Raw genomic sequence first — 24,269 nt, 5'->3', positions numbered from 1 at the left:
TGGTGTTTCCTCACTGTGTGTGGGTTTGTACAGGTGGCTTGTCAAGGTTTCTTGATTAGGGAAGCTTGTGTCGGTGTTCTGGTGGGTGGAGCTGGATTTCTTCTCTCTGGAGTGCAATGAAGTGTCCAGTAATGAGTTATGAGATGTTTATGGTTTTGTAGTAACTTTGGGAAGCCTGTATATTGGAGCTAAGAGCTGTGTTCCTGTGTTGCTGGAGAATTTGCTTGGTGTGTCTTGCCCTGGAACTTGTTGGCCCTTGTGTGGTGCTTGGTTTCAGTGTAGGTATGGAGGCGTTGGATGAGCTCCTGTCAATTAATGTTCCCTGGAGTCAGGAGTTCCCTGGAGTCAGGGTTTGGACTTAAGCCTCCTGCTTCCAATTATAGGTCTTATTTTTACAGTAGTCTCAAAACTTCTCATTCTATACAGCACTATCGATAAAACATCTAGGTTAAAGATGAAAAGTTTCTCCACCATGAGGGTCACCCAGAGAGGTTCACAGCATTACATGGAGAAGAGAAGAGGAAGGAGGAAGTTAGAGGTGACCCGAATGAGATGAGGTAGAATCAGTAGAGGAGCAAGTGGGCTAGCCAATAATCACTTCCTTATGTGCACTCCACAACTGGACCGCTCAGAGATGTTCATGGAAGAGAGAGAAGAGGAAGGAAGGAGACAGAGGTGGCCAGAAGGATAAAATGGGGGAATGAAAAGGAGAGAGACAGATCCAGCCAGTAATCAGTTCCCTAAGTGTTCTCCATCGTCTGGAACACACAGAAATTCACAGAATTGGGTAGAGTAGAAAGGGGTTAGGGAGGAGACACAGGCGACCTGGTGGAGAAAAAGGAGAGTCCAAAGGGGGAGAGAGCAGTCAAGCCAGTAATCTTGCTCCCAAGTAAAAAATGGGTACTGAAGATTGGGTTCTTAAAGGTACAAAATTGGTAACAAATACCTAAAAGCAAAAATTAAAAATCTAGAGTAGAGTTTGGAATTTCAAAAATACAATGTTAAAGAAAGGAAGAAGGAAAAGAAAGAGAGAAAAAAAAGGTCACAAAAATTATAAAGAAAATATAGGTACAAAATTGATAACAAATACCAAAAAGCAAAAGTTAAAAATCTAGAGTTTGGAATTTCAAAAATACAATGTTAAAGAAAAGAAGAAGAAAAAGAGAAAAAACAAACAACAGAAACAAAGTCACAAAAATTATAAAGAAAATATAGGTACAAAATTGATAACAAATACCAAAAAGCAAAAGTTAAAAATCTAGAGTAGAGTTTGGAATTTCAGAAATACAATGTTAAAGAAAAGAAGAAGAGAAAGAAAGAGAGGAAAAAAAAGTCACAAAAATTATTAAAAAAAATATAGGTACAAAATTTATAACAAATACCAAAAAGCTAAAATTAAAAATCTAGAGTAGAGGTTGGAATTTCAAAAATACAATGTTAAAGAAAAGAGGAAAATAAAAGAGAAAAAGAAAAAAAAACAAGGTTACAAAAATTATAAAATATATATGAAGTTTGCTTTAAAAAAAAATGAGTCTTTTTTTTTGGAAAGTAATAGTAGGTTATAAAAGTGAAAATTAAAGGAGTACTAGAGGACTTAAAATTTTTTTTTAAATTAAAAGAATGATTGTTAAAAATAGTAAAAATATATCTAGAACTTTCTCTGGTGTTGTGGGTATTGTGGGGTCAGTTCATTTTCGGCTAGTTTCTTGGTCCAGCTTATATTTCTCAAGATCTATAGGCCCCTTCCTATGTAGTCGGTACTAACGACAGGGTTTTAATCTATTTCCTGTTGCTTCCAAGGTGGTTCCCTCTGTTATAGCTTCTTCTGTTTGCTGGTCTCTTCAGTGTCTGATTTCCGCCCTGATACAAAGGGGGCAGTGGTGGACACTTTTTTTTTTTTCAGGCTCACTTGTTCAGTTGCGCTGTGGGGAGGGAGGGACGCTGCAAACAAATAACACTGGCATTTGCTCGCAGTGCCTCAGCCGCCACACTGGGCCTGACCCCGCTCACGGCACGTGTAGCCTCCCTGCCCACACTGCTCAGGCTCTAGGTTGCTCGCTGGGAACCATCCGAGGCCAGCCCTGGGCTGCTTGCACCTCCCAGATCTAAGCTGCTTAGGTTCAGGCGCTCAGGTAGTCCTCAGAGGCGCAGACTCGGTTGGGCCTGTGTTTTGTGCCCTTCCCAGGTCCAAGCAGCTCAGTGATGAGGTGTTTGGCGAGCCCGGTTGCTGAGACTTATCGCCTCCCAGCGGCTCGGTTTTCTGGGTGTACAACCGGCGCACTTTCTCCGGCAGGTGTTGACTGTCCAGAACCCCAAGAAGTCTTAGTTAGCAAAGAAGCCTGCTTACAGTTTTGTAGATAATGTCTCTCTGGGGCTGCGATTGCCCCCTTCCGGTTCTGGCTGCCTGTCACCGGAGGGGAATGGTCTGCAGCCGGTTATCTCTGTTCAGTCCTTTGTTCCATGCGCAGGCCTGCCGGTGTCTTAGGTTAGGGCTGGCTTTTGGCGTGGTAGTTATCCCACAGTCTGGTTTGGTAGCCCAAATTAGTTCGCTCAGATAGCGCTCGGGGCATTCAGGCCTGATCCTTACTCTAAGCGATGTGGCCCACGCCTCCCTGCCCAGCCCCCGCTTGCTACTGGTGGGTGCAGGCGTCTGCGCTGCTTCTCCGCTGGGGGAGTTACTGTTGGGCTCGTAATCTGTGGGGTTTAATTGTTTATTTTTCCTCCCTGTTATGTTGCCCTCTGTGCTTCCAAGGCTCCGCACAGACTCGGCAGTGAGAGTGTTTCCTGGTGTTTGGAAACTTCTCTCTTTTAAGACTCCCTTCTCAGGCAGGAGCTCCGTCCCTCCCTCTTTTGTCTCTTTTTTTGCCTTTTTATATTTTTTCCTACCTCCATTCGAAGACAATGGGTTGCTTTTCTGGGTGCCTGATGTCCTCTGCCAGCATTCAGAAGTTGTTTTGTGCAATTTACTCGGCTTTTAAATGTTCTTTTGATGAATTTGTGGGGGAGAAAGTGGTCTCCCCATCCTATTCCTCTGCCATCTTTTGTCTGTGTCTCTTTTGCTGTCTTGCATATAGGGTTATTGTTACCATCTTTCTAAATTCCAAATATATGCGTTAATATGCTGTATTGGTGTTTTTCTTTCTGGATTACTATATAATAGGCTCCAGTTTCATCCACCTCATTAGAACTGATGCAAATGTATTCTTTTTAATGGCTGAGTAATACCCCATTGTGTATATGTACCACAGCTTTCTTATCCATTCATCTGCTGATGGACATCTAGGTGGCTTCCATGTCCTGGCTATTATAAACAGTGCTGCAATGAACACTGGGGTACATGTGTCTCTTTCAATTCTGGTTTCCTCGGTGTATATGCCCAGCAGTGGGATTGCTGGATCATAATGGCAGTTCTATTTCCAGTTTTTTAAGGAATCTCCACACTGTTCTCCATAGTGGCTGTACTAGTTTGCATTCCCACCAACAGTGTAAGAGGGTTCCCTTTTCTCCACACCCTCTCCAGCATTTATTGCTTGTAGACTTTTGGATAACAGCCATTCTGACTGGCTTGAAATGGTACCTCATTGTGGTTTTGATTTGCATTTCTCTGATAATGAGTGATGTTGAGCATCTTTTCATGTGTTTGTTAACCATCTGTATGTCTTCTTTGGAGAAATGTCTGTTTCGTTCTTTGGCCCACTTTTTGATTGGGTCCTTTATTTTTCTGGAATTGAGCTGCAGGAGTTGCTTATATATTTTTGAGATTAATTCTTTGTCCACTGCTTTGTTTGCTATTATTCTCTCCCATTCTGAAGGCTGTCTTTTCACCTTGCTTATAACCAGAGCCCACATCAGACAGTTCCTGGCAGAGCAAACTCAGTTAATTTTAGGGCAATAGATTTCATAGTGTAGAGAAGTAAAACGCTGCAGATCTTTAAGGAATGAATTCTGAATTACAAGGAAATGGGACAATGGGTATTTGACTACTCAAGAAGAAAGACTGGTAGTCAAGTTGATGAAAAGGAAGGGTTATAGGTATGTATTTGATTTTTGTTGTTGCTTTTCATTTGAAGTTAGGGCAACCTTAAACATATTAAAAAGGTCATAAGGATTTTAGACAGTTACCATCTCTAGACTTCTCAGTTGTACAAGGAGGGTGTTAGGCTAAATGCTACTGGAAGCTTCTCCCAGCTCTGATCTCCTATGGTTCTGTAAGGGATGGAATCTAGAGAAGAAAAGGAACTTGGACGCCTGCAAGGGAGTCTGTAGCTGTCACACAAGGATGGTCAGGGAGTTCTTAGTCTTGAATGATACATCTTGCCAGGGTCTCTTCTCAGAACACAGTTAGATGTTATCTAGTATTTGTTCTCTACATCTGTGTCTCTATTTCTAAATAAGATCACCTATACCATTTCCTAGCTTCCATATGTATGTGTTAATAGATCATATTTATTTTTCTCTTTCTGACTTCACTGCTTATGACATTCTCTAGGTCCATATTCCCCATGCCTCTACAGATGATCCAATATTGTTCCTTTTTATGGCTGAGTAATATTCCATGGGGCTTCCCTGGTGGCTCAGATGGTAAAGAATCCACCTACAAAGCAGGATATCTGGGTTCAATCCCTGGGTTGGGAAGATCCCCTGGAAAAAGCAGTGGCAATCCACTCCAGTATTCTTGCCTGGAGAATCCTCATGGACAGAGGAGCCTACTGGGCTACAGTCTATGGGTTCACCAAGAGTCGGACATGACTGAGCAACTAAACACAGCACAATAATATTCCATGTGTGGCTCATTCATTTTGCTATACACTAGACACTAACACAACATTGTAAAGCAACTATACTCCAATAAAAATTAATTTAAAATAAACACAATTAGATCACCATTGCTAATCCTTCTGCATGTTCTCTCTTGGTTAAAGGCTTTGCTGTCAGTTCCTTAGACTGGAAGCTTGCAGTCATTCTTGCCTCTTGCTCATGTTTCCCCGGTCTATAATTAACTAGAGTTGTGAAGTCATATCTTCTAAAATCTCCATTACAGCTCTCCTTCTCTCCATCCCTACTACCACCTTTGTTCAGGTCTCAGAGTCACTTACCAGGATACCTACAACAGCCTTCTGATTTGCTCCCCACTTGATGATCTCAGGTGGTAAAGAATCTGCCTGCAATGGGATTCAGACTCCCAGTGCCTGCAAGTGGGAGACCTGGGTTCGATCCCTGGGTTGGGAAAATCCCCTGGAGAAGGGAACAGCTACCCACTCCAGTATTCTTGCCTGGAGAATTCCTTGCCTGTACAGTCCATGGGGTCGCCAAGAGTCAGACGTCACTGAGCGACTTTCACTTTCACTTTTGATGTCCTCAGATCCACCCAGTCTGGCTAAGGCAGAAGTCTAATCTTTTCTTACAATGTTCATCATATCCCAATGTTTCCCCATTTCCCGAAGACTTATGCTTGTTCACCAGCCAACAAGTCATAGTGGGGTAGATATCACCCTTCCTGACTACCAGCTTCATCTCTGACCACAAACCCCCCACCCCCAGCTTAGACTGGATTGGGGTGCTCCAGCATTCGCTGCTGTTGGCTGTTCCTTGCCTGTAACGAGCTGCCTCCTTCACTTTAACTATGTTCTCCTTTCTGTTGGGAATGGCACCCACCTGGATTTTGAAAAAGCTTTTTTTTTTTTTTGGTTGTTATAGAAAATACCAAGCCTGTATGGAAGATGAGAGAACAGTATGACAACCCCACCCATGAGTCTGTCTCTCAACTGCAACAGTTATCAACTCAGGGCCACTCTTTTTTCATCCACACCACTGCCTCCACCTGCAGTGGGGCATTTTTGAAGTACACCCAGACAGCATGTCATTTCATTCATAAATACTTAAGTGTGTATCTTTAAAAGAGAAAGATCTGTTTTTGATCATCAGAATAGCACTGTAAAAAATTTTTTTTGGCCCTGCCACATGGCATTGTGGGATCTTAGTTCTTTGACCAGGGATGGAACCTGTGCCCTCTGTATTGGGAGCTCAAGAGTCTTAACCACTGGACCACCAAGGAAGTTCCCACAATACCACTTTTAAAAGTGTGGTCCTCAGATTGCTTCTTTTAGAAGCACATGTGATGCTATTTAAAATGCAGATTTCTGGACTTCACCAAGTCAGGCATTCTGGGAGCATATTTTTTTTTTTTCTTTTGGCTCTGCTAGTTCTTTTTAAGGAGACGGCAATGGCATCCGACTCCAGTACTCTTGCCTGGAAAATCCCATGGGTGGACGAGCCTGGTAGGCTGCAGTCCATGGGGTCACTAAGAGTCAGACACGACTGAGCAACTTCACTTTCACTTTTTCACTTTCATGCATTGGAGAAGGAAATGGCAACCCACTCCAGTGTTCTTGCCTGGAGAATCCCAGGGACGGGGGAGCCTGGTGGGCTGCTGTCTCTGGGGTTGCACAGAGTCAGACACGACTGAAGCGACTTAGCAGTAGCAGCAGCAGCAGTTCTTTTTAAAATTGTGGTAAAATAGACATAACTTAAAATGGAGCATCTTAACCCTTTTTGAGTGTTCAGTTCACTGGTATTAAGTACATTGACACGTTGCAACTCTCACCACCATCCATCTCCAGGAGGTTTCATCATCCCCACCACAAATTCTGTACCCAGGAATCACTGACTCCCCATCCCCTTGCAGCCTGTGGTCATCTCTGTTCTGCATCCAGCTCTATGGATTTGTCAGCAGCATGTTTTAGCAAACACCCTGGGTGACTGGCGAGGGGGGCGGTGCATCCAAATTTGGGAACTATCGGATCAGATAATCTCTAGGGTCCCTCTTGGTGGTGGTGGTTTTAGTTGCTCAGTCATATCCGACTATTTGTGGCCCTATGGACCATTGCCTGCCAGGCTCCTCTGTCTATGGGATTTCTCAGGCAAGAATACTGGAGTGGGTAGCCATTCCCGTCTCCAGGGGATCTTCCTGACCCAGGGATTGAACTCATGTCTCCTGCATTGCAGGTTCTTTACGGACTGAGCCAGCAGGGAAACCAGGCTCTTTCTGAAGTTTTACCTAACTGGAAAAGGGCCGTATTGTGTACACTGCACCAGGGTCTGGCCCCATGTTCATCCTCAAGCTGTCAGCCACACCTGACTTTGGTGGTGGCTCTTCCTGTTCACATTCACTGAGCAAAGCTGATCCGCCCTCTCCTTCTGTGGGACTGCTTCTTCCTCCCCAGCACCTGTTCCTGGGCCTGAATGGCTACCTCTCCCTCTCTCTGTGGTCTCTCTGCAATTTTCCTTTATAATTCACGCTGCCTGGCAGTTTCTGCCCTGTTCCCGCTGTCTAGTGTGAAGTTTATGGTTTCCTCCCACCACTCTGACTCTAGTCATTCCCTTGATTTTCAAACAAAACCACAACATATCTCAGCTTCCAGTTCATCCTTTTATTACCCCTGTTTTTGTGGTTTGGGGATCCTTGCCTGTTGACAGTGAGCGAGAAGATGAACATAGCTGTATTTTGGATCCCTGAAGAATGCCTGCCAAAGCCGCCTGGAGAAGATAAATATTTCTGTCTCTGTGGTTTACCGTGGCTCAAGCTCTGACTTTACATAGAGAACGGATGTTCAAAAGGCTTTTATTTTTAATTAGGAAAATAAAAATTACAGCTTATAAAGCAAAGCCAGGGGAACTGCAGTTTTAACCGTGTTAGCTTTCAGCTGTGGAATGTGTTGACAGTTGATACGGTTCATCATTGCTTTAAAAGTTCTTCCCCGGAGCTTTCCTAGTTTCTATGGGATTCACAGAGCTTCCTTAGTCATGCTGCCCTCCCTCCCATTTAGCATGTATGAGAACCAAGGAAATGAGACAGATTCAGAACACTTTGTGTATTTTCCACTGCCATTTTAGCCTCTCCATTTGTGTTTGCTCAAATTCAATCAGGTTATATTTTAGACATTCTGTTTTTCTCACAACAGTAGTAACAACTAATACTGAGGACTTTGTGCCAGACTGTATCCTCAGTGTTGTATGGATTAATTCTGATCTAATTCTCACAATGACCCCATGAGGAGGCATTTTTATCAGCTTCATTTTAGGGATGAAGAAGCAAACGTTTAGATTAAGGAATTGTCTCCAACATTTCAGATCTACTAAGTGGTGGATGGTGATGCTCTGGCCTGTGATTTGAGAAAGAGCTCCAATTTTATGTTAGGAGAACTGAATTCAAGGCTCTCCCATCCTTGGGTTGGTCTCATAGGGCAGACAGAGAAGTTAGCGATTAGATTGCTGCGTTGTGAGGCTTAAAGCTCAGGGATGGCTTCCTGGGAGAGCTGGTACACGAAGTGATGTCTTAAGATGTATGTGGGTGTTAGAACAGCACGTCAGGCATTGAGGTTGTATGTAGGCCAACTGATCCATGGGGGCCACCACACCTGGGCACTGAGGTACTGAGTGAGGAGAGGGGGCTGGAGGCTAAGGAGGTGGTAATGACAACCTGGAAAGTGGGCAAGTCTTGGAGGCCTTTCATGGCTCATAAAGGATTTGGACTTGATCTGGAGGCAGTGAGAGTCATTTAGGGATTTTTAACAAGTGATGTAATCACAATGATTACATTTTTAGAAAGATCTTTCTGGCCTTCTGCAATTTGTGTCTAATTATTCACTATAATAAATAAAACTGTAGCAAATCTCAAATTGCCTCTCTCTACATCTCTAATTGTCTCCTTAGGACACATTTGCTGGGGTGGAATTAGGAGGCCAGAAGATGAACACATTGAAGGCATTTAATTCCTACCATCAAATTTCCTCTTTAAAATTTAAACAAAAGATACTGCAGTGTTGAGGCAGTGCTGAATCTTATTTCTGTTTTTCTCCCATGGTAATTTTAAAAATTAAATTCTCATTAAATGGGAGTGTTTCTTTGTGCATTTTTTTTTCTGGGAGATTATATAGATGGCATAAATCTTTCAGACCCTCTGCATTTAAGAGTCCCTTTCTTACACCCTCAAATGAGCAAATGTATGAACTCTTGTTTAATAACTATCTTCTTTATGCCTAAGCTATCCTTTATACTTGTGTTGTGAACTTTTTTTTTTTTTTTAACTTAAACGTAAGATTTTTCTCCATATACTTAAAATTAGAGGATTTTTAAAGAATCAGTCCAGGTATTACTTTCTTTTCAAATTTTGGTAAACAGAAGTTTGGGGACATGGATTGAAATCTTTCTTGGGTGCATGAAAGTTTTCGTCTGTTGTATTTGTGCCTCTTTTCTATTGTTTTTTTAATTTATTCTAAAGGTTCATCAACTCTGTGTATTGAATCTCTGTTTTTAACATGTGATACTTCCTGCACTTTTTGTGTTTTTTCCTCTATGTTTTGGATGCACATCTGCCCTTCAAACAACCATTTGCTGTCCTTACCATGAATGTATTTCCTACTATTCATTTGGATTTTCTTCTGTCATAGAGCAAACTTTGCATTATTTTTGTATTTTTTCAGTCTTTTCTCAACCAAGCCAGAGATTTTTCCCAGCCACGTTCTGAGTGTTCTGCTTATTTTTCTCCTGCCTTGGTCCTTGTTGCTGCGTGCTCTGTTTTTCTAGTTGCAGTGTGCAGGCTTCTCCTTGTGGTGGCTTCTTTAGTTGCAGGGCTTGGGCTCTAGGGTGCAGGCTTCAGTGGTTGTGGCACGCGGCCTTAGTTGCTCTATAGCATGTGGTTTCTTCCCAAACCAGAAATCGAACCCTAGTCCCCTACATTGGCACATGGATTCTTAACCACTGGACCGCCAGGGAATTTCATGTTTTGACTTTCTTAATCTCTTCATTTATCTTTTGTTTTATAGAACATTTCCTTGAATTTTATTGTCATTAACTTTTAAGGAGATGCTGTAGCATTTCCTTCTGTTTCTGATAATATTTTTTCCCAAAATATGCTTTCCTTTCACAGATATATGTTACATTCTTCTTCTTTAACAGCAAAAAAATTATTTTAACAAGTGGATATTGGTGTTTGTTTATTCATTTTTGAAATCAGAAAAATAAATGCCCCAAAATAGTATTGTCAGATTTTCCTGGGCTCCTTTCATTGTCATCTTGGATGATCTTAAATTGCATCTCTCACCTGTGATACTGCTGAGGCAGGGTAAAATAATGCCAGTAGCTACTATGTTATCTTTGATAAATTATCTTCAGTTTCCTCATCTATACAATGGGAATAATAATAATACTTCCTAATGGGGTTGTTGCTATGAGTAAATGATAAAACGTATGTGAAGTACATGGAACAGTGTCTCACACAAATAACAATGTAATGAATGTTAGTTGTTGTCATTTTTGTTGTAATTATTGAACTTTTCACTCTGACATCTCATTTAATCCCAACCTAACCCCATTAGGTTGGTACTATTGCTGTTGCTATATGACAGGAAATTATTGCCTTTGTATTTGAATAACAGTTTGACTGGACATAATATTCTTGGGACCCCAACTCTCTCTCTCAAATCTCTTGTTCATCTTTTTCTGGTTTTGAATGTTGCTGAGTCTGAAATCCACCTGACTTTTTTATTCTTATAAGGGACTTGATTTTTGTACCTAGATGCTTATGGAATTCTATTTTTCATCCTCAAAATCTTGTTTTTTAAGTATATTCGTTTACATAAACTTAGTGCTTTAAGACTGGAGAAGGCAGTGGCGACCCACTCCAGTACTCTTGCCTGGGAAATCCCATGAACGGAGGAGCCTGGTAGGCTGCAGTCCATGGGGTCACAAAGAGTCGGACATGACTGAGCGACTTCACTTTCACTTTTCACTTTCATGCACTGGAGAAGAAAACGGCAACCCACTCCAGTATTCTTGCCTGGAGAATCCCGGGGATGGGAGCCTGGTGGGCTGCTGTCTGTGGGGTCGCACAGAATTGGACACGACTGACGTGACTTAGCAGCAGCAGCAGCAGCAGTGCTTTAAGACAGCACAAATGTATTATCTCACAGTTCGGTGGGTCAGAAACCAAATAGATTTAGCTGATTTCTATAGATCCCATTAGGCTAAAATCATGACGTCTGTCAGCCTGATCTCTTCTCTGGAGGCCCAGGGTGGAATCCACTTCCAGATTCATTCAGGCAGTTGGCAGAGTGCAGATCCATGCAGTTGCAGAGCTGAAATCTCCATTTCCTTGCTGGCTCTTGGCCGGGAGCTGTTCCCACTTCTGGAGGCCTCCTGCATTCCTTGGCTCCTGGCCTCTTCCATCCTGGAGCCAGCCACAGCGGGTTGAGTACCTCTCATGCTCTCACTCTTGCCTCTTGTTCTGCTGCATCTAACTCCAGCCAGAGAATTCTTTCTGTTTTTAGGGACTTGTGTGATTAGGCCCACTGGGATAATCACCCTATCTTGAGGTCCATAACCTTAATCACATCTGCAGAATCCCTTTTGCCATGTAACAGCATATTCATATATTCTAGGGATTAGGGTGTGGGTATCTTTAGGGAGGGCATTCTGCTGAAAGCTCTAGGTTTTTACGTTAATCATTTTGTATCACTTTTTCCTGGAAGACAGTGTAACCTTTCCAGGCTGTATTTTAGGCACATTTTTCACATATTTTATTTATGAACTTTTTTTTTTTTTCTGTTTCATGTGTTGAAGCCTCTACTTAAAGAATCCAACTAGCTTCAATATTGGATTCTCTCTCATTTTATCTCTAAAAACTGCATTAAAAATCAATTTTAGAGAGATATAATTTACATACAAAATCTGTGTCTGTCTAAAGTAATGAGTTTTGACAGGTGGACACAAAACACAGAACCCCAGCCCCATTCTTGATACAGAACATTTCCATCACCCAGAAGCTTCCTTTGTACCCCAGCCTTCCATTCACCCCTCTATTTGCTTTAAAACTTTTCTTTTTCTCTCTCAACACTGCATTCACTTCCAAGTCTTGCTTCTATGTTTTTAATTTGACCTTCAGCCATGTTTCTTCTATTTTTTTCTCTTGGTTCTGAATTGTTAGTTTCTAATGATGTTATGTTTCACAGTTTTGTTTCTTCAGCTCTGTAGTTTTCCATTTTATTCTGTGGTTTTATCATTTCCTGCCTAGGCTCTCTTATAAGTGAATTGTTCTTTTTTTTATGTTTTGGGTTTTTGGCCTCAAGGCATGTGGCATTCCCTGACCAGGGATTGATCTCTGCACCCTTTCATTAGAAGACTAAGTCTTTTAATCACTGGACCATCAGAGAAGTCCCTTGAATTGCTCTTTTTAAAAAAATCTTTTCTGTTGTGGAGTTGGACACAACTGAGCCACACATGCATGCACTGTGCAAAGACACAGGGAACATGCTCTGTTTCCCTGGTTGTTTTGCCCAGACATCACTCTTCAAATGCTTGTGTGCAGCTGTGGGACTTTCTTTTCTTTAAAGAAAAAATTACTGTGTGTGTGTGTGTGTGTGTGTATGTAGGGGGGAACAAAGACAAAGCAAGATTCAGAACTGCATGAACATAATAATGTCCTTTGTTTAAATAAAAAATAATGCGTAGAAAAAAATCATGTGGAATCATGCATACATTTTTGAGTTACCATGATTCCCCATCTCGCCTCCCCCAAATCACTCATGGATAATTTGGACAGCTCTGATATTTGTTACTCCTTGGAAGGAAAGTTATGACCAACCTAGATAGCATATTCAAAAGCAGAGACATTACTTTGCCAACAAAGGTCCATCTAGTCAAGGCTATGGTTTTTCCAGTGGTCATGTATGGATGTGAGAGTTGGACTGTGAAGAAGGCTGAGCGCTGAAGAATTGATGCTTTTGAACTGTGGTGTTGGAGAAGACTCTTGAGAGTCCCTTGGACTGCAAGGAAATCCAACCAGTCCATTCTGAAGGAGATCAGCCCTGGGATTTCTTTGGAAAGAATGATGCTAAAGCTGAAACTCCAATACTTTGTCCACCTCATGTGAAGAGTTGACTCATTGGACAAGACTCTGATGCTGAGAGGGATTGGGGGCAGGAGGAGAAGGGGACGACAGAGGATGAGATGGCTGGATGGCATCACTGACTCGATGGACGTGAGTCTGAGTGAACTCTGGGAGTTGGTGATGGACAGGGAGGCCTGGCATGCTGCGATTCATGGGTTCGCAAAGAGTTGGACACAACTGAGTGACTGAACTGAACTGAACTGATATTTGTTTTTTAAGAGGACACTTACAAGGATCTTTGAAAACCAACTTGATAGAATTCCCTGGTGGTCCAGTGGGTAGAACTCCAGACTTCCACTGTTCAATCCCTGGTTGGGGAACTAAGATCCCACAAGCTAAGAAAAAAAATGATAACCAACTTGAAACATCCAGGAGACCTGAAAAACATCAAGTGTAACCATCATTTGCCCTGTTGGGAATTAAGATGTGCCTTCTCACTTACTCCACCTTCTCTCAGGATTCTGAATCTATGAGACGTAAGAGTCCAATCTGAATGAAAAAAAATCTACTTCCCATTAAAACATAATCCCCAGTTTTAGTTTTTATTGTGAAGGAGAAAAGAGAAAAAATTAATGACCATAGAGGTATAGTATGTATATGGTTAGAAAGTTCAAGCCTTTAAAAGGTGCAAAATGAAAATGAACAAAGACAAATATCAGACATTAACACATACATATGGAATCTATAAAATGGTATAGATGATCCTATTTGCAAAAGAGAAATAGAGACACAGACGTAGAGAACAACCGTACGGACACCAAAGCAGAAAGAACGGGGTGGGATGAATTGGGAGATTGGGATTGATGTATATACACTATTGATACTATATATAAAGTAGAAAACTCATGAGAGCCTACTGTATAGCACAGGGAACTCTACTCAGTGCTCTGTGGTGACCTAACTGGGAAGGAAATAAAAAAAAAAATGAGGGGATACACGTATACGTATAGCTGGTTCACTGTGCTGTACAGTAGAAACTAACACAACATTGTAAAGCAACTATCCTCCAATAAAAATTAATTAAAAAAACAGCAACAAAATATAGTAAAAGCCTCCTTCTATAAACTCCAGTTCCTGGCTCTTGCAATTACTTCCGAAAAGAGACATTATATATAAATCAGCATAGATAACATAGAGGCTATAAATATATACCATTAGAACCAGATGTGAAACAACAAAGCGGTTCAAAATTGGGAAAGGAGTACGTCAAGGCTGTATATTGTTACCCCGCTTATTTAACTTATATGCAGAGTACATCATGAGAAATGCAGGGCTGGATGAATCATGAGCTGGAATCAAGAGTGCAGGGAGAAATATTAACAACCTCAGATATGCAGATGATACTACTCTAATAACAGAAAGCAAAGAGGAATTATAGAGCCTCTTGATGAAAGAGAGAGGAGAGTAAAAAAGCTGGCTTAAAATCCAACATTCAAAAAACTAAGATCATGGCATCCAATCCCATTACTTCATGGCAAATAGATGGGGAAAAAGTGGAAAAACTGATAGATTTTATTTTCTTGAGCTCCAAAATCACTGTGGACGGTAACTGCAGCCATGAAATTAAAAGACACTTGCTCCTTGAAAGAAAAGCTATGACAGACATTGTGTTAAAAAGCAGAGATCACTTTGCCAACAAAGGTCTGTATAGTCAAAACTATGGTTTTTCAAGTAGTCATGTACGGATGTGAGAGTTGGGCCATAAAGAAGGCTGAGCATTGAAGAATTCATGCTTCTGAACTGTGGTGCTGGAGAGGACTCTTGAAAGTCCCTTGGACTGCAAGGAGATCAAACCAGTTAATGCTAAAGGAAATCAACCTTGAATATTCATTGGAAGAACTGATGCTGAAGCTCCAATACTTTGGTTACCTGATGCAAAGAGCCAACTCATTGGAAAAGATCCTGATGCTGGGAAAGATTGAGGGAAAGAGAAGAAGGGGGTGACAGAGGATAAGATGATTGGATGACATCACTGACTCCATGGAAATGAGTTTGAGCGAAGTCAGGGAGTTAGTGAAGGACAGGGAAGCCTGGCATACTGGAGTTCATGGGGTTGCAAAGAGTGGGACATGACTTAGCGACTGAACAACAACAATATGTAATATATACACTATATAGGCATGTCTGTATCCTTTTGTGTAGTTAGACAAAAGATCATAGCATGTGATCCTTATTTCATAAGACCACATACTTATTTCATTTAACAGCCTCCAAAAGAATATTCCGTATCAATTCACATAGATTCACCTTCTTTTCAGTGACCTCATCCTATTATTGAATACATTGTATGGATGTGTCTTCTTAAATTTAATCAGTCTCCTTTCCAGTTTACCCATGGGAAAGCAGCAAGCACAGAAAAGAGTAAAGATGCAAATATTGCTCCAGTACTACTCCATCCTAAGGAGCTGAGTCATGGAAAATCAGGATTAGAAAATAGTTTCCCAGTAATAATTTCCAACAAAACAAAATGAAAAAAGGAAGGTGTTATTGATATTTCTTTATTGCTCATGGAGAGCAATAATGTTTCGATTCTGCTGTGCTCTTGTGTACAACTGTGGTGAAGCCTCATGTAGAGAGAGATGCTTAGGTGATTCTGAGAGAGCTTTACAGCCTGAGATTTACTTCCGAGATTTTAAACATTAAGCCTTTGAACTGTATTTGAAGCAAACATTTTCAGCAACATTTTTGCTGAAGTTATTTAGTACAACATTTTCCCATGAATAGAGGTCTATATTCACTTAAATTTAGGAAATCATGCACATCATATCCACCCCCCTTGAGTATGTATGGTATGTGTTCATATATCATAGTTTTGGGGGAAATTTTTCAGTAAATAAACCTATTGAACATTATTGAAAACAGTGTTTTCCAGACTTACTCAATCACTGCTCTCTTTCTAGCCTATCACTTATTAATATCTCATGATGCAAATGTTGCTTCAGATTGTCTTAAAAATATGTGTCCCAATGGAGTCTGTGTCTTAAATTCAGTGCAGGAATCAGTAAACATTTTCTATAAAGAGCCAAATAATAAATATCTTAGGTTTTGCCAGCCAAACAGTCTATATTGCAAATCCTCAGACCTGGCACGTAACACAAAAGCAGCCATAAACAAGGCTGAACAAGTGACCATGACTGTATTCCAATAAATCTTTAGTTATGGACACACATTGAATTTTATGTCATTTTTGCATGACACAAAATATTATCCTTCTTTTTTCTCCCCATCTATTTAAAACTATGAAAATCATTCTTAGCAGGTAGGCTGTGCAGAAATAGGTGGACGGGATTTGACCTGTAGGCCAAAGGAGGACACCCTGTGGTTTAGTGGATAAAGATTCAGGAAAAGAAATACATGCTTTATTCAGTCAGATTGGGCAACAGCTGTGATAGTTTCAAGAAAATTCGGAAGTTTTGTGTGTTGTTATATATTAAAATGTTGATGTTGTTTAGTTGCTCAGTCATGTCCAACTCTTTGGGACCCCATAAACTGTAGCCCGCCATGCTCCTCTGTTCATGGAGTTCTCTAAGCAAGAATACTGGAGTGGGTTGCCATTTCCTTCTCCAGGGGCTCTTCCTGGACCAGGAATCAAACCTGTGTCTCCCGCAATGGCAGGCAGATTCTTTACCACTGAGCCACCAGGGAAGCCCATATATTAAATAAAAAAGAATATTAAAGCTTCATCTACTCTGCAGACGGAGAAGGAAATGGCAACCCACTCCAGAATTGTTGCCTGGAGAACCCCATGGACAGAGGAGCCTGGTGGTCTACAGTCCATAGGGTTGCAAGAGTTGGACACAACTTAGTGACTAAACCACCACCACTGCTCTGCAGAAAGCATGCTATCCTACAGTTTTGCTCCTAAATATCAAGATAGTTTAATAAAACTCTACCTGTTAAGACAGGGTAAGCACCAAAATGATTTCTTGAATAAATACTGGTGAACATCTCCATGTTATAAAAGAACTCAGAGTAGAAATTATCTCTACACGATTTATTATGACCAAATCTTACAGAAAACCTTTTAATGATGATATGCAAAGGTCAGAGCACAGAATTTGAATTAAATAAAATAGGTGCAAAAGTTCAGTGGATCGCTGGTAAAAGCTTCTTTCTGTTGCTGATGAGGTTAGAATGTTTGTCCATGACACATTTTCAGGCACCAAAAAAAGGACAGCCTCCGAAACATATTGAATCCCCTCTGAATGAGGTTACATTTTTCCTTCATATGTCACTCCCCCTTTGTGGTCTCTTTGGACTGATGGCCTGTGTCCTCCCCTGCTCCGACTCCTGGGGCTCCCCGGTTGCCTGCAGGTTCGTTCCAGAGCCGTGGTCCACCTGCAGTGCCACATGTGGGCCAGGTGTTCAGGTGCGAGAGGTGAAGTGCCGCGTGCTCCTGACCTTCACGCAAACTGAGACTGAGCTGCCAGAGGAAGAGTGTGAGGGCCCCCGGCTGCCCACAGAGCGGCCCTGCCTCCTGCAGCCCTGTGATGAGAGCCCCGCCGTCCGAGAGCTGGCTGCCTCCCTGCAGGAGCAGGACAGTGAGACGACCTACGACTGGGAATACGCTGGCTTCACCCCCTGCACCGCCACCTGTTTGGGAGGTATTTGATCTTTTACTTAAGGGACAGCTGTGTCTGGCGTTGCTGTGGTTTGAGAAATAGTAATACTAAATCAGTAAAGCCTCATCTAATGAAAATATACTGTGTCCTCTTTTAGACTGAAAATTACCAGAGGGAAATTTAAAAGCAAATTCTTTTCTCTAGAGAAATTTATAAGTTAATATTTACATACCACCACCAGCAATTGTAGCCTTGATGAGAGAGTCCAATTCTTCATCTCCACGAATAGCAAGTTGCAAGTGACGAGGGGTAATACGCTTTACCTTCAGCATTGAAGCATGTATAATATCATGTATGAAACGAGTTGCCAGTCCAGATTCAATGCACGATACTGGATGCTTGGGGCTAGTGCACTGGGACGACCCAGAGGGATGGTATGGGGAGGGAGGAGGGAGGAGGGTTCAGGATGGGGAACACATGTATACCGGTGGTGGATTCATTTTGATATTTGGCAAAAGTTTGTAATTTTGTAAAGTTTAAAAAAAAAAAAACTAGCAGAAGTCCAAAGGAGAAGAAGTCATTTGAATAATTGAAAACTGTGCCTTTTCTTTCTTTCAGTTTTCATCATCATTATTTTAGAAAGATAAAGGACAGTGGGACTAGATCCTGTGTTCTAAGCATTTGCCTAATTGAGATGGTTACAGAGGTCACCAATTGATAGAGAATAAATAGGAAAATGCAAGAAATTATTAGTTTAGGTAGTGTTGTACATAAGTCAGAATTACAGAATGAAGCAGCCTGGGACTGCCTTATGTGATGCTCTCTTGGTCAGAAGTTATCCTCAGAAAATAATTTAGGTTCATACCTGCACATTGAACCAGAAACCAGTATGGAGCAAACTGATCACCATGATTTATGTGTGTGTGCATGTGTGTACACATAGCCAGGGACCCTGATAGGACTAGGAAGTGATCATATTGTCAGGTGGCCCCCTTGGGGTGGAAATTAGCCCCAAGGTGCTTCAAGCATTCCAGGCTCCAAAAGGGAGTGAATGAGCCCAGAGAAGTCCAGATAGTCATTCTCTCTCTGCTGGAAGTAAAAGGACAGAAATAATCAGTGGGAAACCATGATCCTCTAGTGACATGAAGGGGACTCCTGTCTCAGGAATCCAGGCCCTGACATCCTCTCACTCACTCCTGACTGTGCCTTCCAGCCAGCTGTCATGGCTGAAGCTGGGGGCTAGAAATGCTCTAACCAGACTTCCCTGGTGGTCCAGTTGTTAAGACCATGCACTTCCACTGCAAGGGGCATGGGTTTGATCCCAGGTCAGGGAACTATGATCCTACATGCCGTGTGGCATGGTCAAAGAAAAAAAGGGGAAAAAAAAAAAAAGAAAGAAATGCTCTGACTTCAGTGCCAGCCAGTGGTGCAAAAGCTAAGGAAGCTGCTGCCTTAGGGGGAAGTTGGCTCAACAGCCTGCTCCACTCCTCCTGGCAGCCCTGCACCCTTTACTAGGCCCTCCCCATCAGGTCTTAAGAGCTCGTGTGCCAGTCATTGTGCCCTGGCCTCTTCCCTGGGCAGGTGGAGTGCATTCTCCATTCTTGCCATCCAGTCGCTGTGACTTGAGGTATTTGTCTTTCTCTTTCCTGTGTAGTTCAATCTGTAAATCCACCTATCCTGGACACCAGCCCATCAGTAAACCCAGGTGAACTGGCATGTGCTTTACCCCTAGGCCTCAGTTAAGCTACTGTCTTTCATATGGTGGTACCCCTGTGCAATTAGGAAAAGAACTCTCATCTGCCTCCAGATTCTCTCTCCCTCTCTTGCTTGCTTCTCTCTGCTTCCTAGAAGCCCACCTCAGCTAGCCAGGAGTTTAGCCTGCTTCACCCAACACTAAATGTCTGCTGTGTCTCTTCCCTCCCAGGAAATGAAGTCTCACTTTCCTCCTCAATTTCATGTCTGCTTTGGCCCAAACCTCTGGGTTCAGGGTCCTGGACATGTCTTCTGTTATATCTTGGAAGCCTTAAGACTGATATGCCCTTCATAATCTGGGAAGTGGTACTTTCCTGAGGAGTCGGGGGAAGCCCTCCAGAGATAGTCACGCATGCTTGCATGCCTGCTCAGTCAATTGTGTCTGACTCTGTGACACATGGACTGTAGCCTGCCAGGTTCCTCTGTCTATGGGATTCCCCAGATAAGAATACTGGAGTGGGTTGCCATGCCCTTCTCCAGGGGATCTTTCAGACCAAGGGATCGAACCTGAGTCTCTTATGTCTCCTGCATTGGCAGGCAGGTAAATGGCAATCCACTTCAGTATTTTTGCCTAAAGAATTCCATGGACAGAGTAGCCAGGTGGGGTGCTGTTAATGGGATCTCAAAGAGTCAGACACGATTGAGTGACTACACTTTCTTTACCACTAGCACCACCTGGAAGCCCCCGGCTATTGCTTGCATACCTCCAAATCTACTGTATTAATCTCAGACTTTGGAATACTGCCATTGATAGAATTAGTCTTACATCTAGTACTCTGTCATCCTTGACTTCAGTTTTTTCCTGACCGAGAAGGCCATCCAGATGAGAAAGCGTGGCATGTTGGGTCCTTGGAACTTAACAGACCACATAGAGTTGCCCAAGGAAAATTGACCAGCTGAATTCTGATTCAGTTGAGAGAGTCTATTTGACCTCATTTTTGGAACCTGATGCCAAAATGTTCAGATCTGCTACTTTCCCAGTGCCCACCAAGACGGCCAGGAGGCCTGGACCCCCTGGCATGATTTTCTGTTTTTTTGGTAACAACTTTATTAAGATATAATTCACATACCATACAATTTATATACCTGAAGTATACAACGTGGTGTTTTTTGGTATATTCACAAAGCTGTGTACCCATCATCACAATCTTCTTTTAACACTGATATATTTGGCTGCATTGGGTCTTAGTTGTGCCATGTGTGAGCTTTCATGCAGCACACAGACTCTTCTAATTGCAGCACACAGGCTTAGTTGCCCAATCGGGGGTCGAACTCATGTCCCTTGCAATGCAAGATGGGTTCTTAACCACTGAACCACCAGGGAAGACCCCATCAAAACAATTTTAGAACACTTTGACCCCAAAAGAACCCTGTAGCCTTAAGAAATCACCGCCCCATTTCCTCTCAAACCCCCATTTTCCTGCTACCAGCAGCCTCTCACAACTACTGATCTACTTTTTATTTCTTCTGGACGTTTCATATAAGTGGAATCACGCAATGAGCAATCTTTGTGACCACCTTCTTTTATTTAGTGTGCTCTCAAGGTTCATCCATGTTGTAACATAAGTCAGCACTTCGTCTCTTTTTAGGTTTGAATACTATTCCATTGTATTGATATGTCCATATTTATTCATTCATCAGTTAGATTTTGGTTTATTTGCATGCCTTGGATACTATGCCTAAAACTGCTCTGAACATTCACGTACACATTATTGTGTGGATGTACATCTTCATTTCTCTTGGGTATATAGTTAGGAGTAGTAAAATGATCTCTGGATCTGTTTAAGGCATACAAGTTTTGTGAGACTTGTCCAGTTCAGTTTATCCTTATTGGCACTGTGGGCCTTTGGCCAGCTGTGAGGAGAGAAAGGCCTTGCACATGTTAGAAGTGCATTTCAGCACTCACATGGTGGATGGGATGGTGTCCATTTGTTTCTGACATCCTCTTATGTAACTGGAACACATTTTGCAAATTTTAACAGGGCTCAGCTTGCTAATCTTTCAACTCTCAGTTAAACAGAACTTAGCCTTGTGAGGCTATCCTGTGTTGTGTAATTCAGGATAACGTCATTAGATGAATCTTGCATGCCCATGAACCCAAATGGTATGGCTAGGGAAGCTGAGAGTCAAAGTGTATGACACAGTCCAAAATAGAGAGTGGACAACTTCTTTATTGAGGGGTTGATCTGTAAGTGCTTATAGTAAGATTTTTCACTTTGCATAAAGCAATGGTTTAATTTCTTGGGTTCAGGTTTAATTTTCTTAATGTTTTTAATTTCTTGAGTTCAAGCTTAAAATTTCATTTTAAATGTGTAACTCAATTCTGTTGAATACTTGAAATGCTTGGAGGGTTATAAAATCCTCTAAATGCAGGAAACTGAACACCTGCTCTGTGCTAGACTCTATGCTCTCACTCGATTCCAGGCTCAGTACCACGATACAGAATGAAGGCATGGTCCTTGTGTCCTGAGGGAGCACAGCTCTTGGTTATGTTGGCTTTACTGTCCCTACTGCATTACTTAGAGGCAGTGACACTTGCCTCTCTGTAATCCATTTTAATGTGGTTTTAGAGGCTCAGCCTCTGTAAGCCCACTTATGTGTGGTTTTGAATGTGGATTTTAACCCTCATCCTGAATAACAGGGAGGGTAAGTCTGCAATGACTGGAAACCACAGAAAAATAAAATTTCCACAGGCATGCAGTTATTTCTTCAGCATTCCTGTTTCTGGTAGAAAAATAAGATAGGCAAGTGATATATTTTCAAAAAGATAAACCTCTGATTCCCATCCCAATATTGTATATTTGTATAGTCTTAACTTGCTTTCACATCATACAGGAAATAAAAGTAAATCAATTTGTTGTAATCATTGATGTTTAAGAATCTTTTACAAGTCTGCTTTCATACTGGAGTGGCAACAATTCTTTCTCAATTCCCAAAAGTATAAAGAATGCAGACATACTCTATTTCCAGTCTCCAGAGTGTATGTAAGTATATGGTGTACAGCATTATGTTATATGTGTATGTACATCCTGGAAGTTATGCTTACCTTTTAAATACCCACGGATAAAGTTTTGTAATTTACTACACTATCAACATGGGCTTCCCAGGTGGCACTAGTGCTAAAGAATCCACCTGCAATGCAGGAGACATAAGAGATGCAGGTTCGATCCCTTGGTGGGGAAGATCCCCTGGAGGAGGAAATGGCAACCCACTCTAGTAGCTTGCCTGGAGAGTCCCGTGGACAGAGGAGCCTGGAAGGCTACAGTCCATGGGGTCGCAAAGAGTCAGATACAACTTAATGACTGAACACACACACATGCACACGATAAACATTCCTCACTAACATTTTCTCTTGTGTCTTATATTATTTGTTGCATTTATGACCTTTCATTTCTCCCTTTGTGTTTTCTAAAACCACTGGCTAGTAGCATAGACGTGAACTTTGGCCTCATTTTGGACCATAGTTCTGCCCCTTCCTTTGGGCTAGTTGTTTAAATTTGCAGAGGTTTATTTTTGTGAAATGAGAAGAGCCACACCTACATTATTAGGATTAATGAAAGGATTAAATGTGATTCTTAAGCAAGGTTATGTTGGAGAAGTGTTTAATCACTGTGCCTGACACATGTGTGTTATAAATGTTGGTGGGATAATATAAGAGTTTATAATATAAGTTTATAATATAGTTTAAAATATAAGAAGTTATTCATCTTAGAATATTGTTTTTTCCTTTTAAAAGAAAATGGACTAAATTGCTGAATCCCTTAATGCATCTAACTGTGCCAACCAAGTGCATTCTTTGAATTCCTCAAGTAAATCATCATCTGCAATTAATGATGATTTTCTCTTTCCAATAGTTGTTTATCCTGTTTATGTTTTCTCTCTTATTGCATTGTCCAGAATTGCAAGAACAATAGTAAATAAGGTAGATGATGCCAACTGTGCCTTGGTCTTGACAGTAGCAGGGATCTCTCTTATTGTTTCATTTGAAAATAACATCCTACAAATATTTATTGTGTGCTTTTTTGTGCAAGGTGCTGACCTAGGTAATAGAGACAAATAGTTCCCACCTCTGCAACTCAGATCTAGAGGGGGAAATGTGTTCATCGCATAATCACACACACATATGTTTAAACTTACAGCTGGTTATTGCAGCTACAAAAAAGTATATGGTTGGGACTTGCCTAGCGGTCCAGTGGTTACGAATCTGCACTTCATCACAGGGGGCAGAGGTTCAATCACTGGTCGAGGAACTAAGATCCCACATGCTGTGTGGTGTGACCAAAAAATAACTAGAAACAAATTTTAAAAAGAAGCATATGATGCCATGAAAGCACATAATAGGAGGAATTTGACCTAACTTGGGAGGTCAGGGAAAGATTCCCTAAGAACAATTACATTTGAACTTTAAGTCTGAAAGATGAGAAATTAATTAAGCAAAAGTTTGAGACAGTGGTACAAAGAGAATTTCCAGCAGGAAAAGGATCATGTGGAAGGGTGCTAGGTGGCAAGAGGGCACATGGGAAATTCCAGGAGCTGAAGTTGGGCACAGCTAGTGTACTGAGAAAGATGGGGTTTAATGTGAGATGATGCTGTAAAGGAAAGCAGGGGCCAGACAGTGAAGGTCTTACGGGCCATGTTCATTTGGGTCTTTATCCTAAGAACAATGAGAAGCCATCCAAGTCATTAAAATGGAAATTAATGATCAAATGTTTATTTCAAAAAGGTTAGTCCAGTTGTATTGTAAAAAAAGGATTAAAAGGGATAACAAGTGATGTCAGGGGGCCCACAGAGAGGAAGATGGCTAGAAGGCATGGTTTGTTAGGGGAGGGCTGTGTGTGTGCTGTCAGTTCATGACAGAGTCCAGGTGCATTTAAAAGGCAATGAGAGGGGACTTCCCTGGAGGTCCAGTGGCTAAGACTCCACACTTCCAGTGTAGGGAGCCCTGGTCAGGGAACTAGTTCCTGCATGCTGCAACTAAAGATCTTGCAAAGACCCAGCACAGCCAAATC

At 41.7% G+C, this 24,269-nt stretch overlaps 1 protein-coding gene across 10 annotated transcripts in view; it reads left to right on the top strand.

The window, feature by feature from the left end:
* Nucleotides 1–24,269, top strand: part of ADAMTSL3 (ADAMTS like 3) — a 378,195-nt gene that overhangs the window by 236,399 nt on the left and 117,527 nt on the right. For all 10 annotated transcript variants that reach the window (XR_008705347.1, XR_008705348.1, XM_055555931.1 and 7 more), the window contains one exon: nucleotides 17,261–17,550. Coding sequence is in view for 8 of the 10 variants with exons in the window: in XM_055555931.1 (XP_055411906.1) it covers nucleotides 17,261–17,550 (290 nt within the window). In the remaining 2 variants the exon portion in view is untranslated. The remainder of the gene's footprint in view (nucleotides 1–17,260; nucleotides 17,551–24,269) is intronic.

Source organism: Bubalus kerabau, chromosome 19 (genome assembly GCF_029407905.1).
Source record: "Bubalus kerabau isolate K-KA32 ecotype Philippines breed swamp buffalo chromosome 19, PCC_UOA_SB_1v2, whole genome shotgun sequence".
Classification (NCBI taxonomy): Eukaryota; Metazoa; Chordata; class Mammalia; order Artiodactyla; family Bovidae; genus Bubalus; species Bubalus kerabau.
Note: the sequence above shows the minus strand (reverse complement) of the source record. Positions and strands in the feature narration are given on the sequence as shown.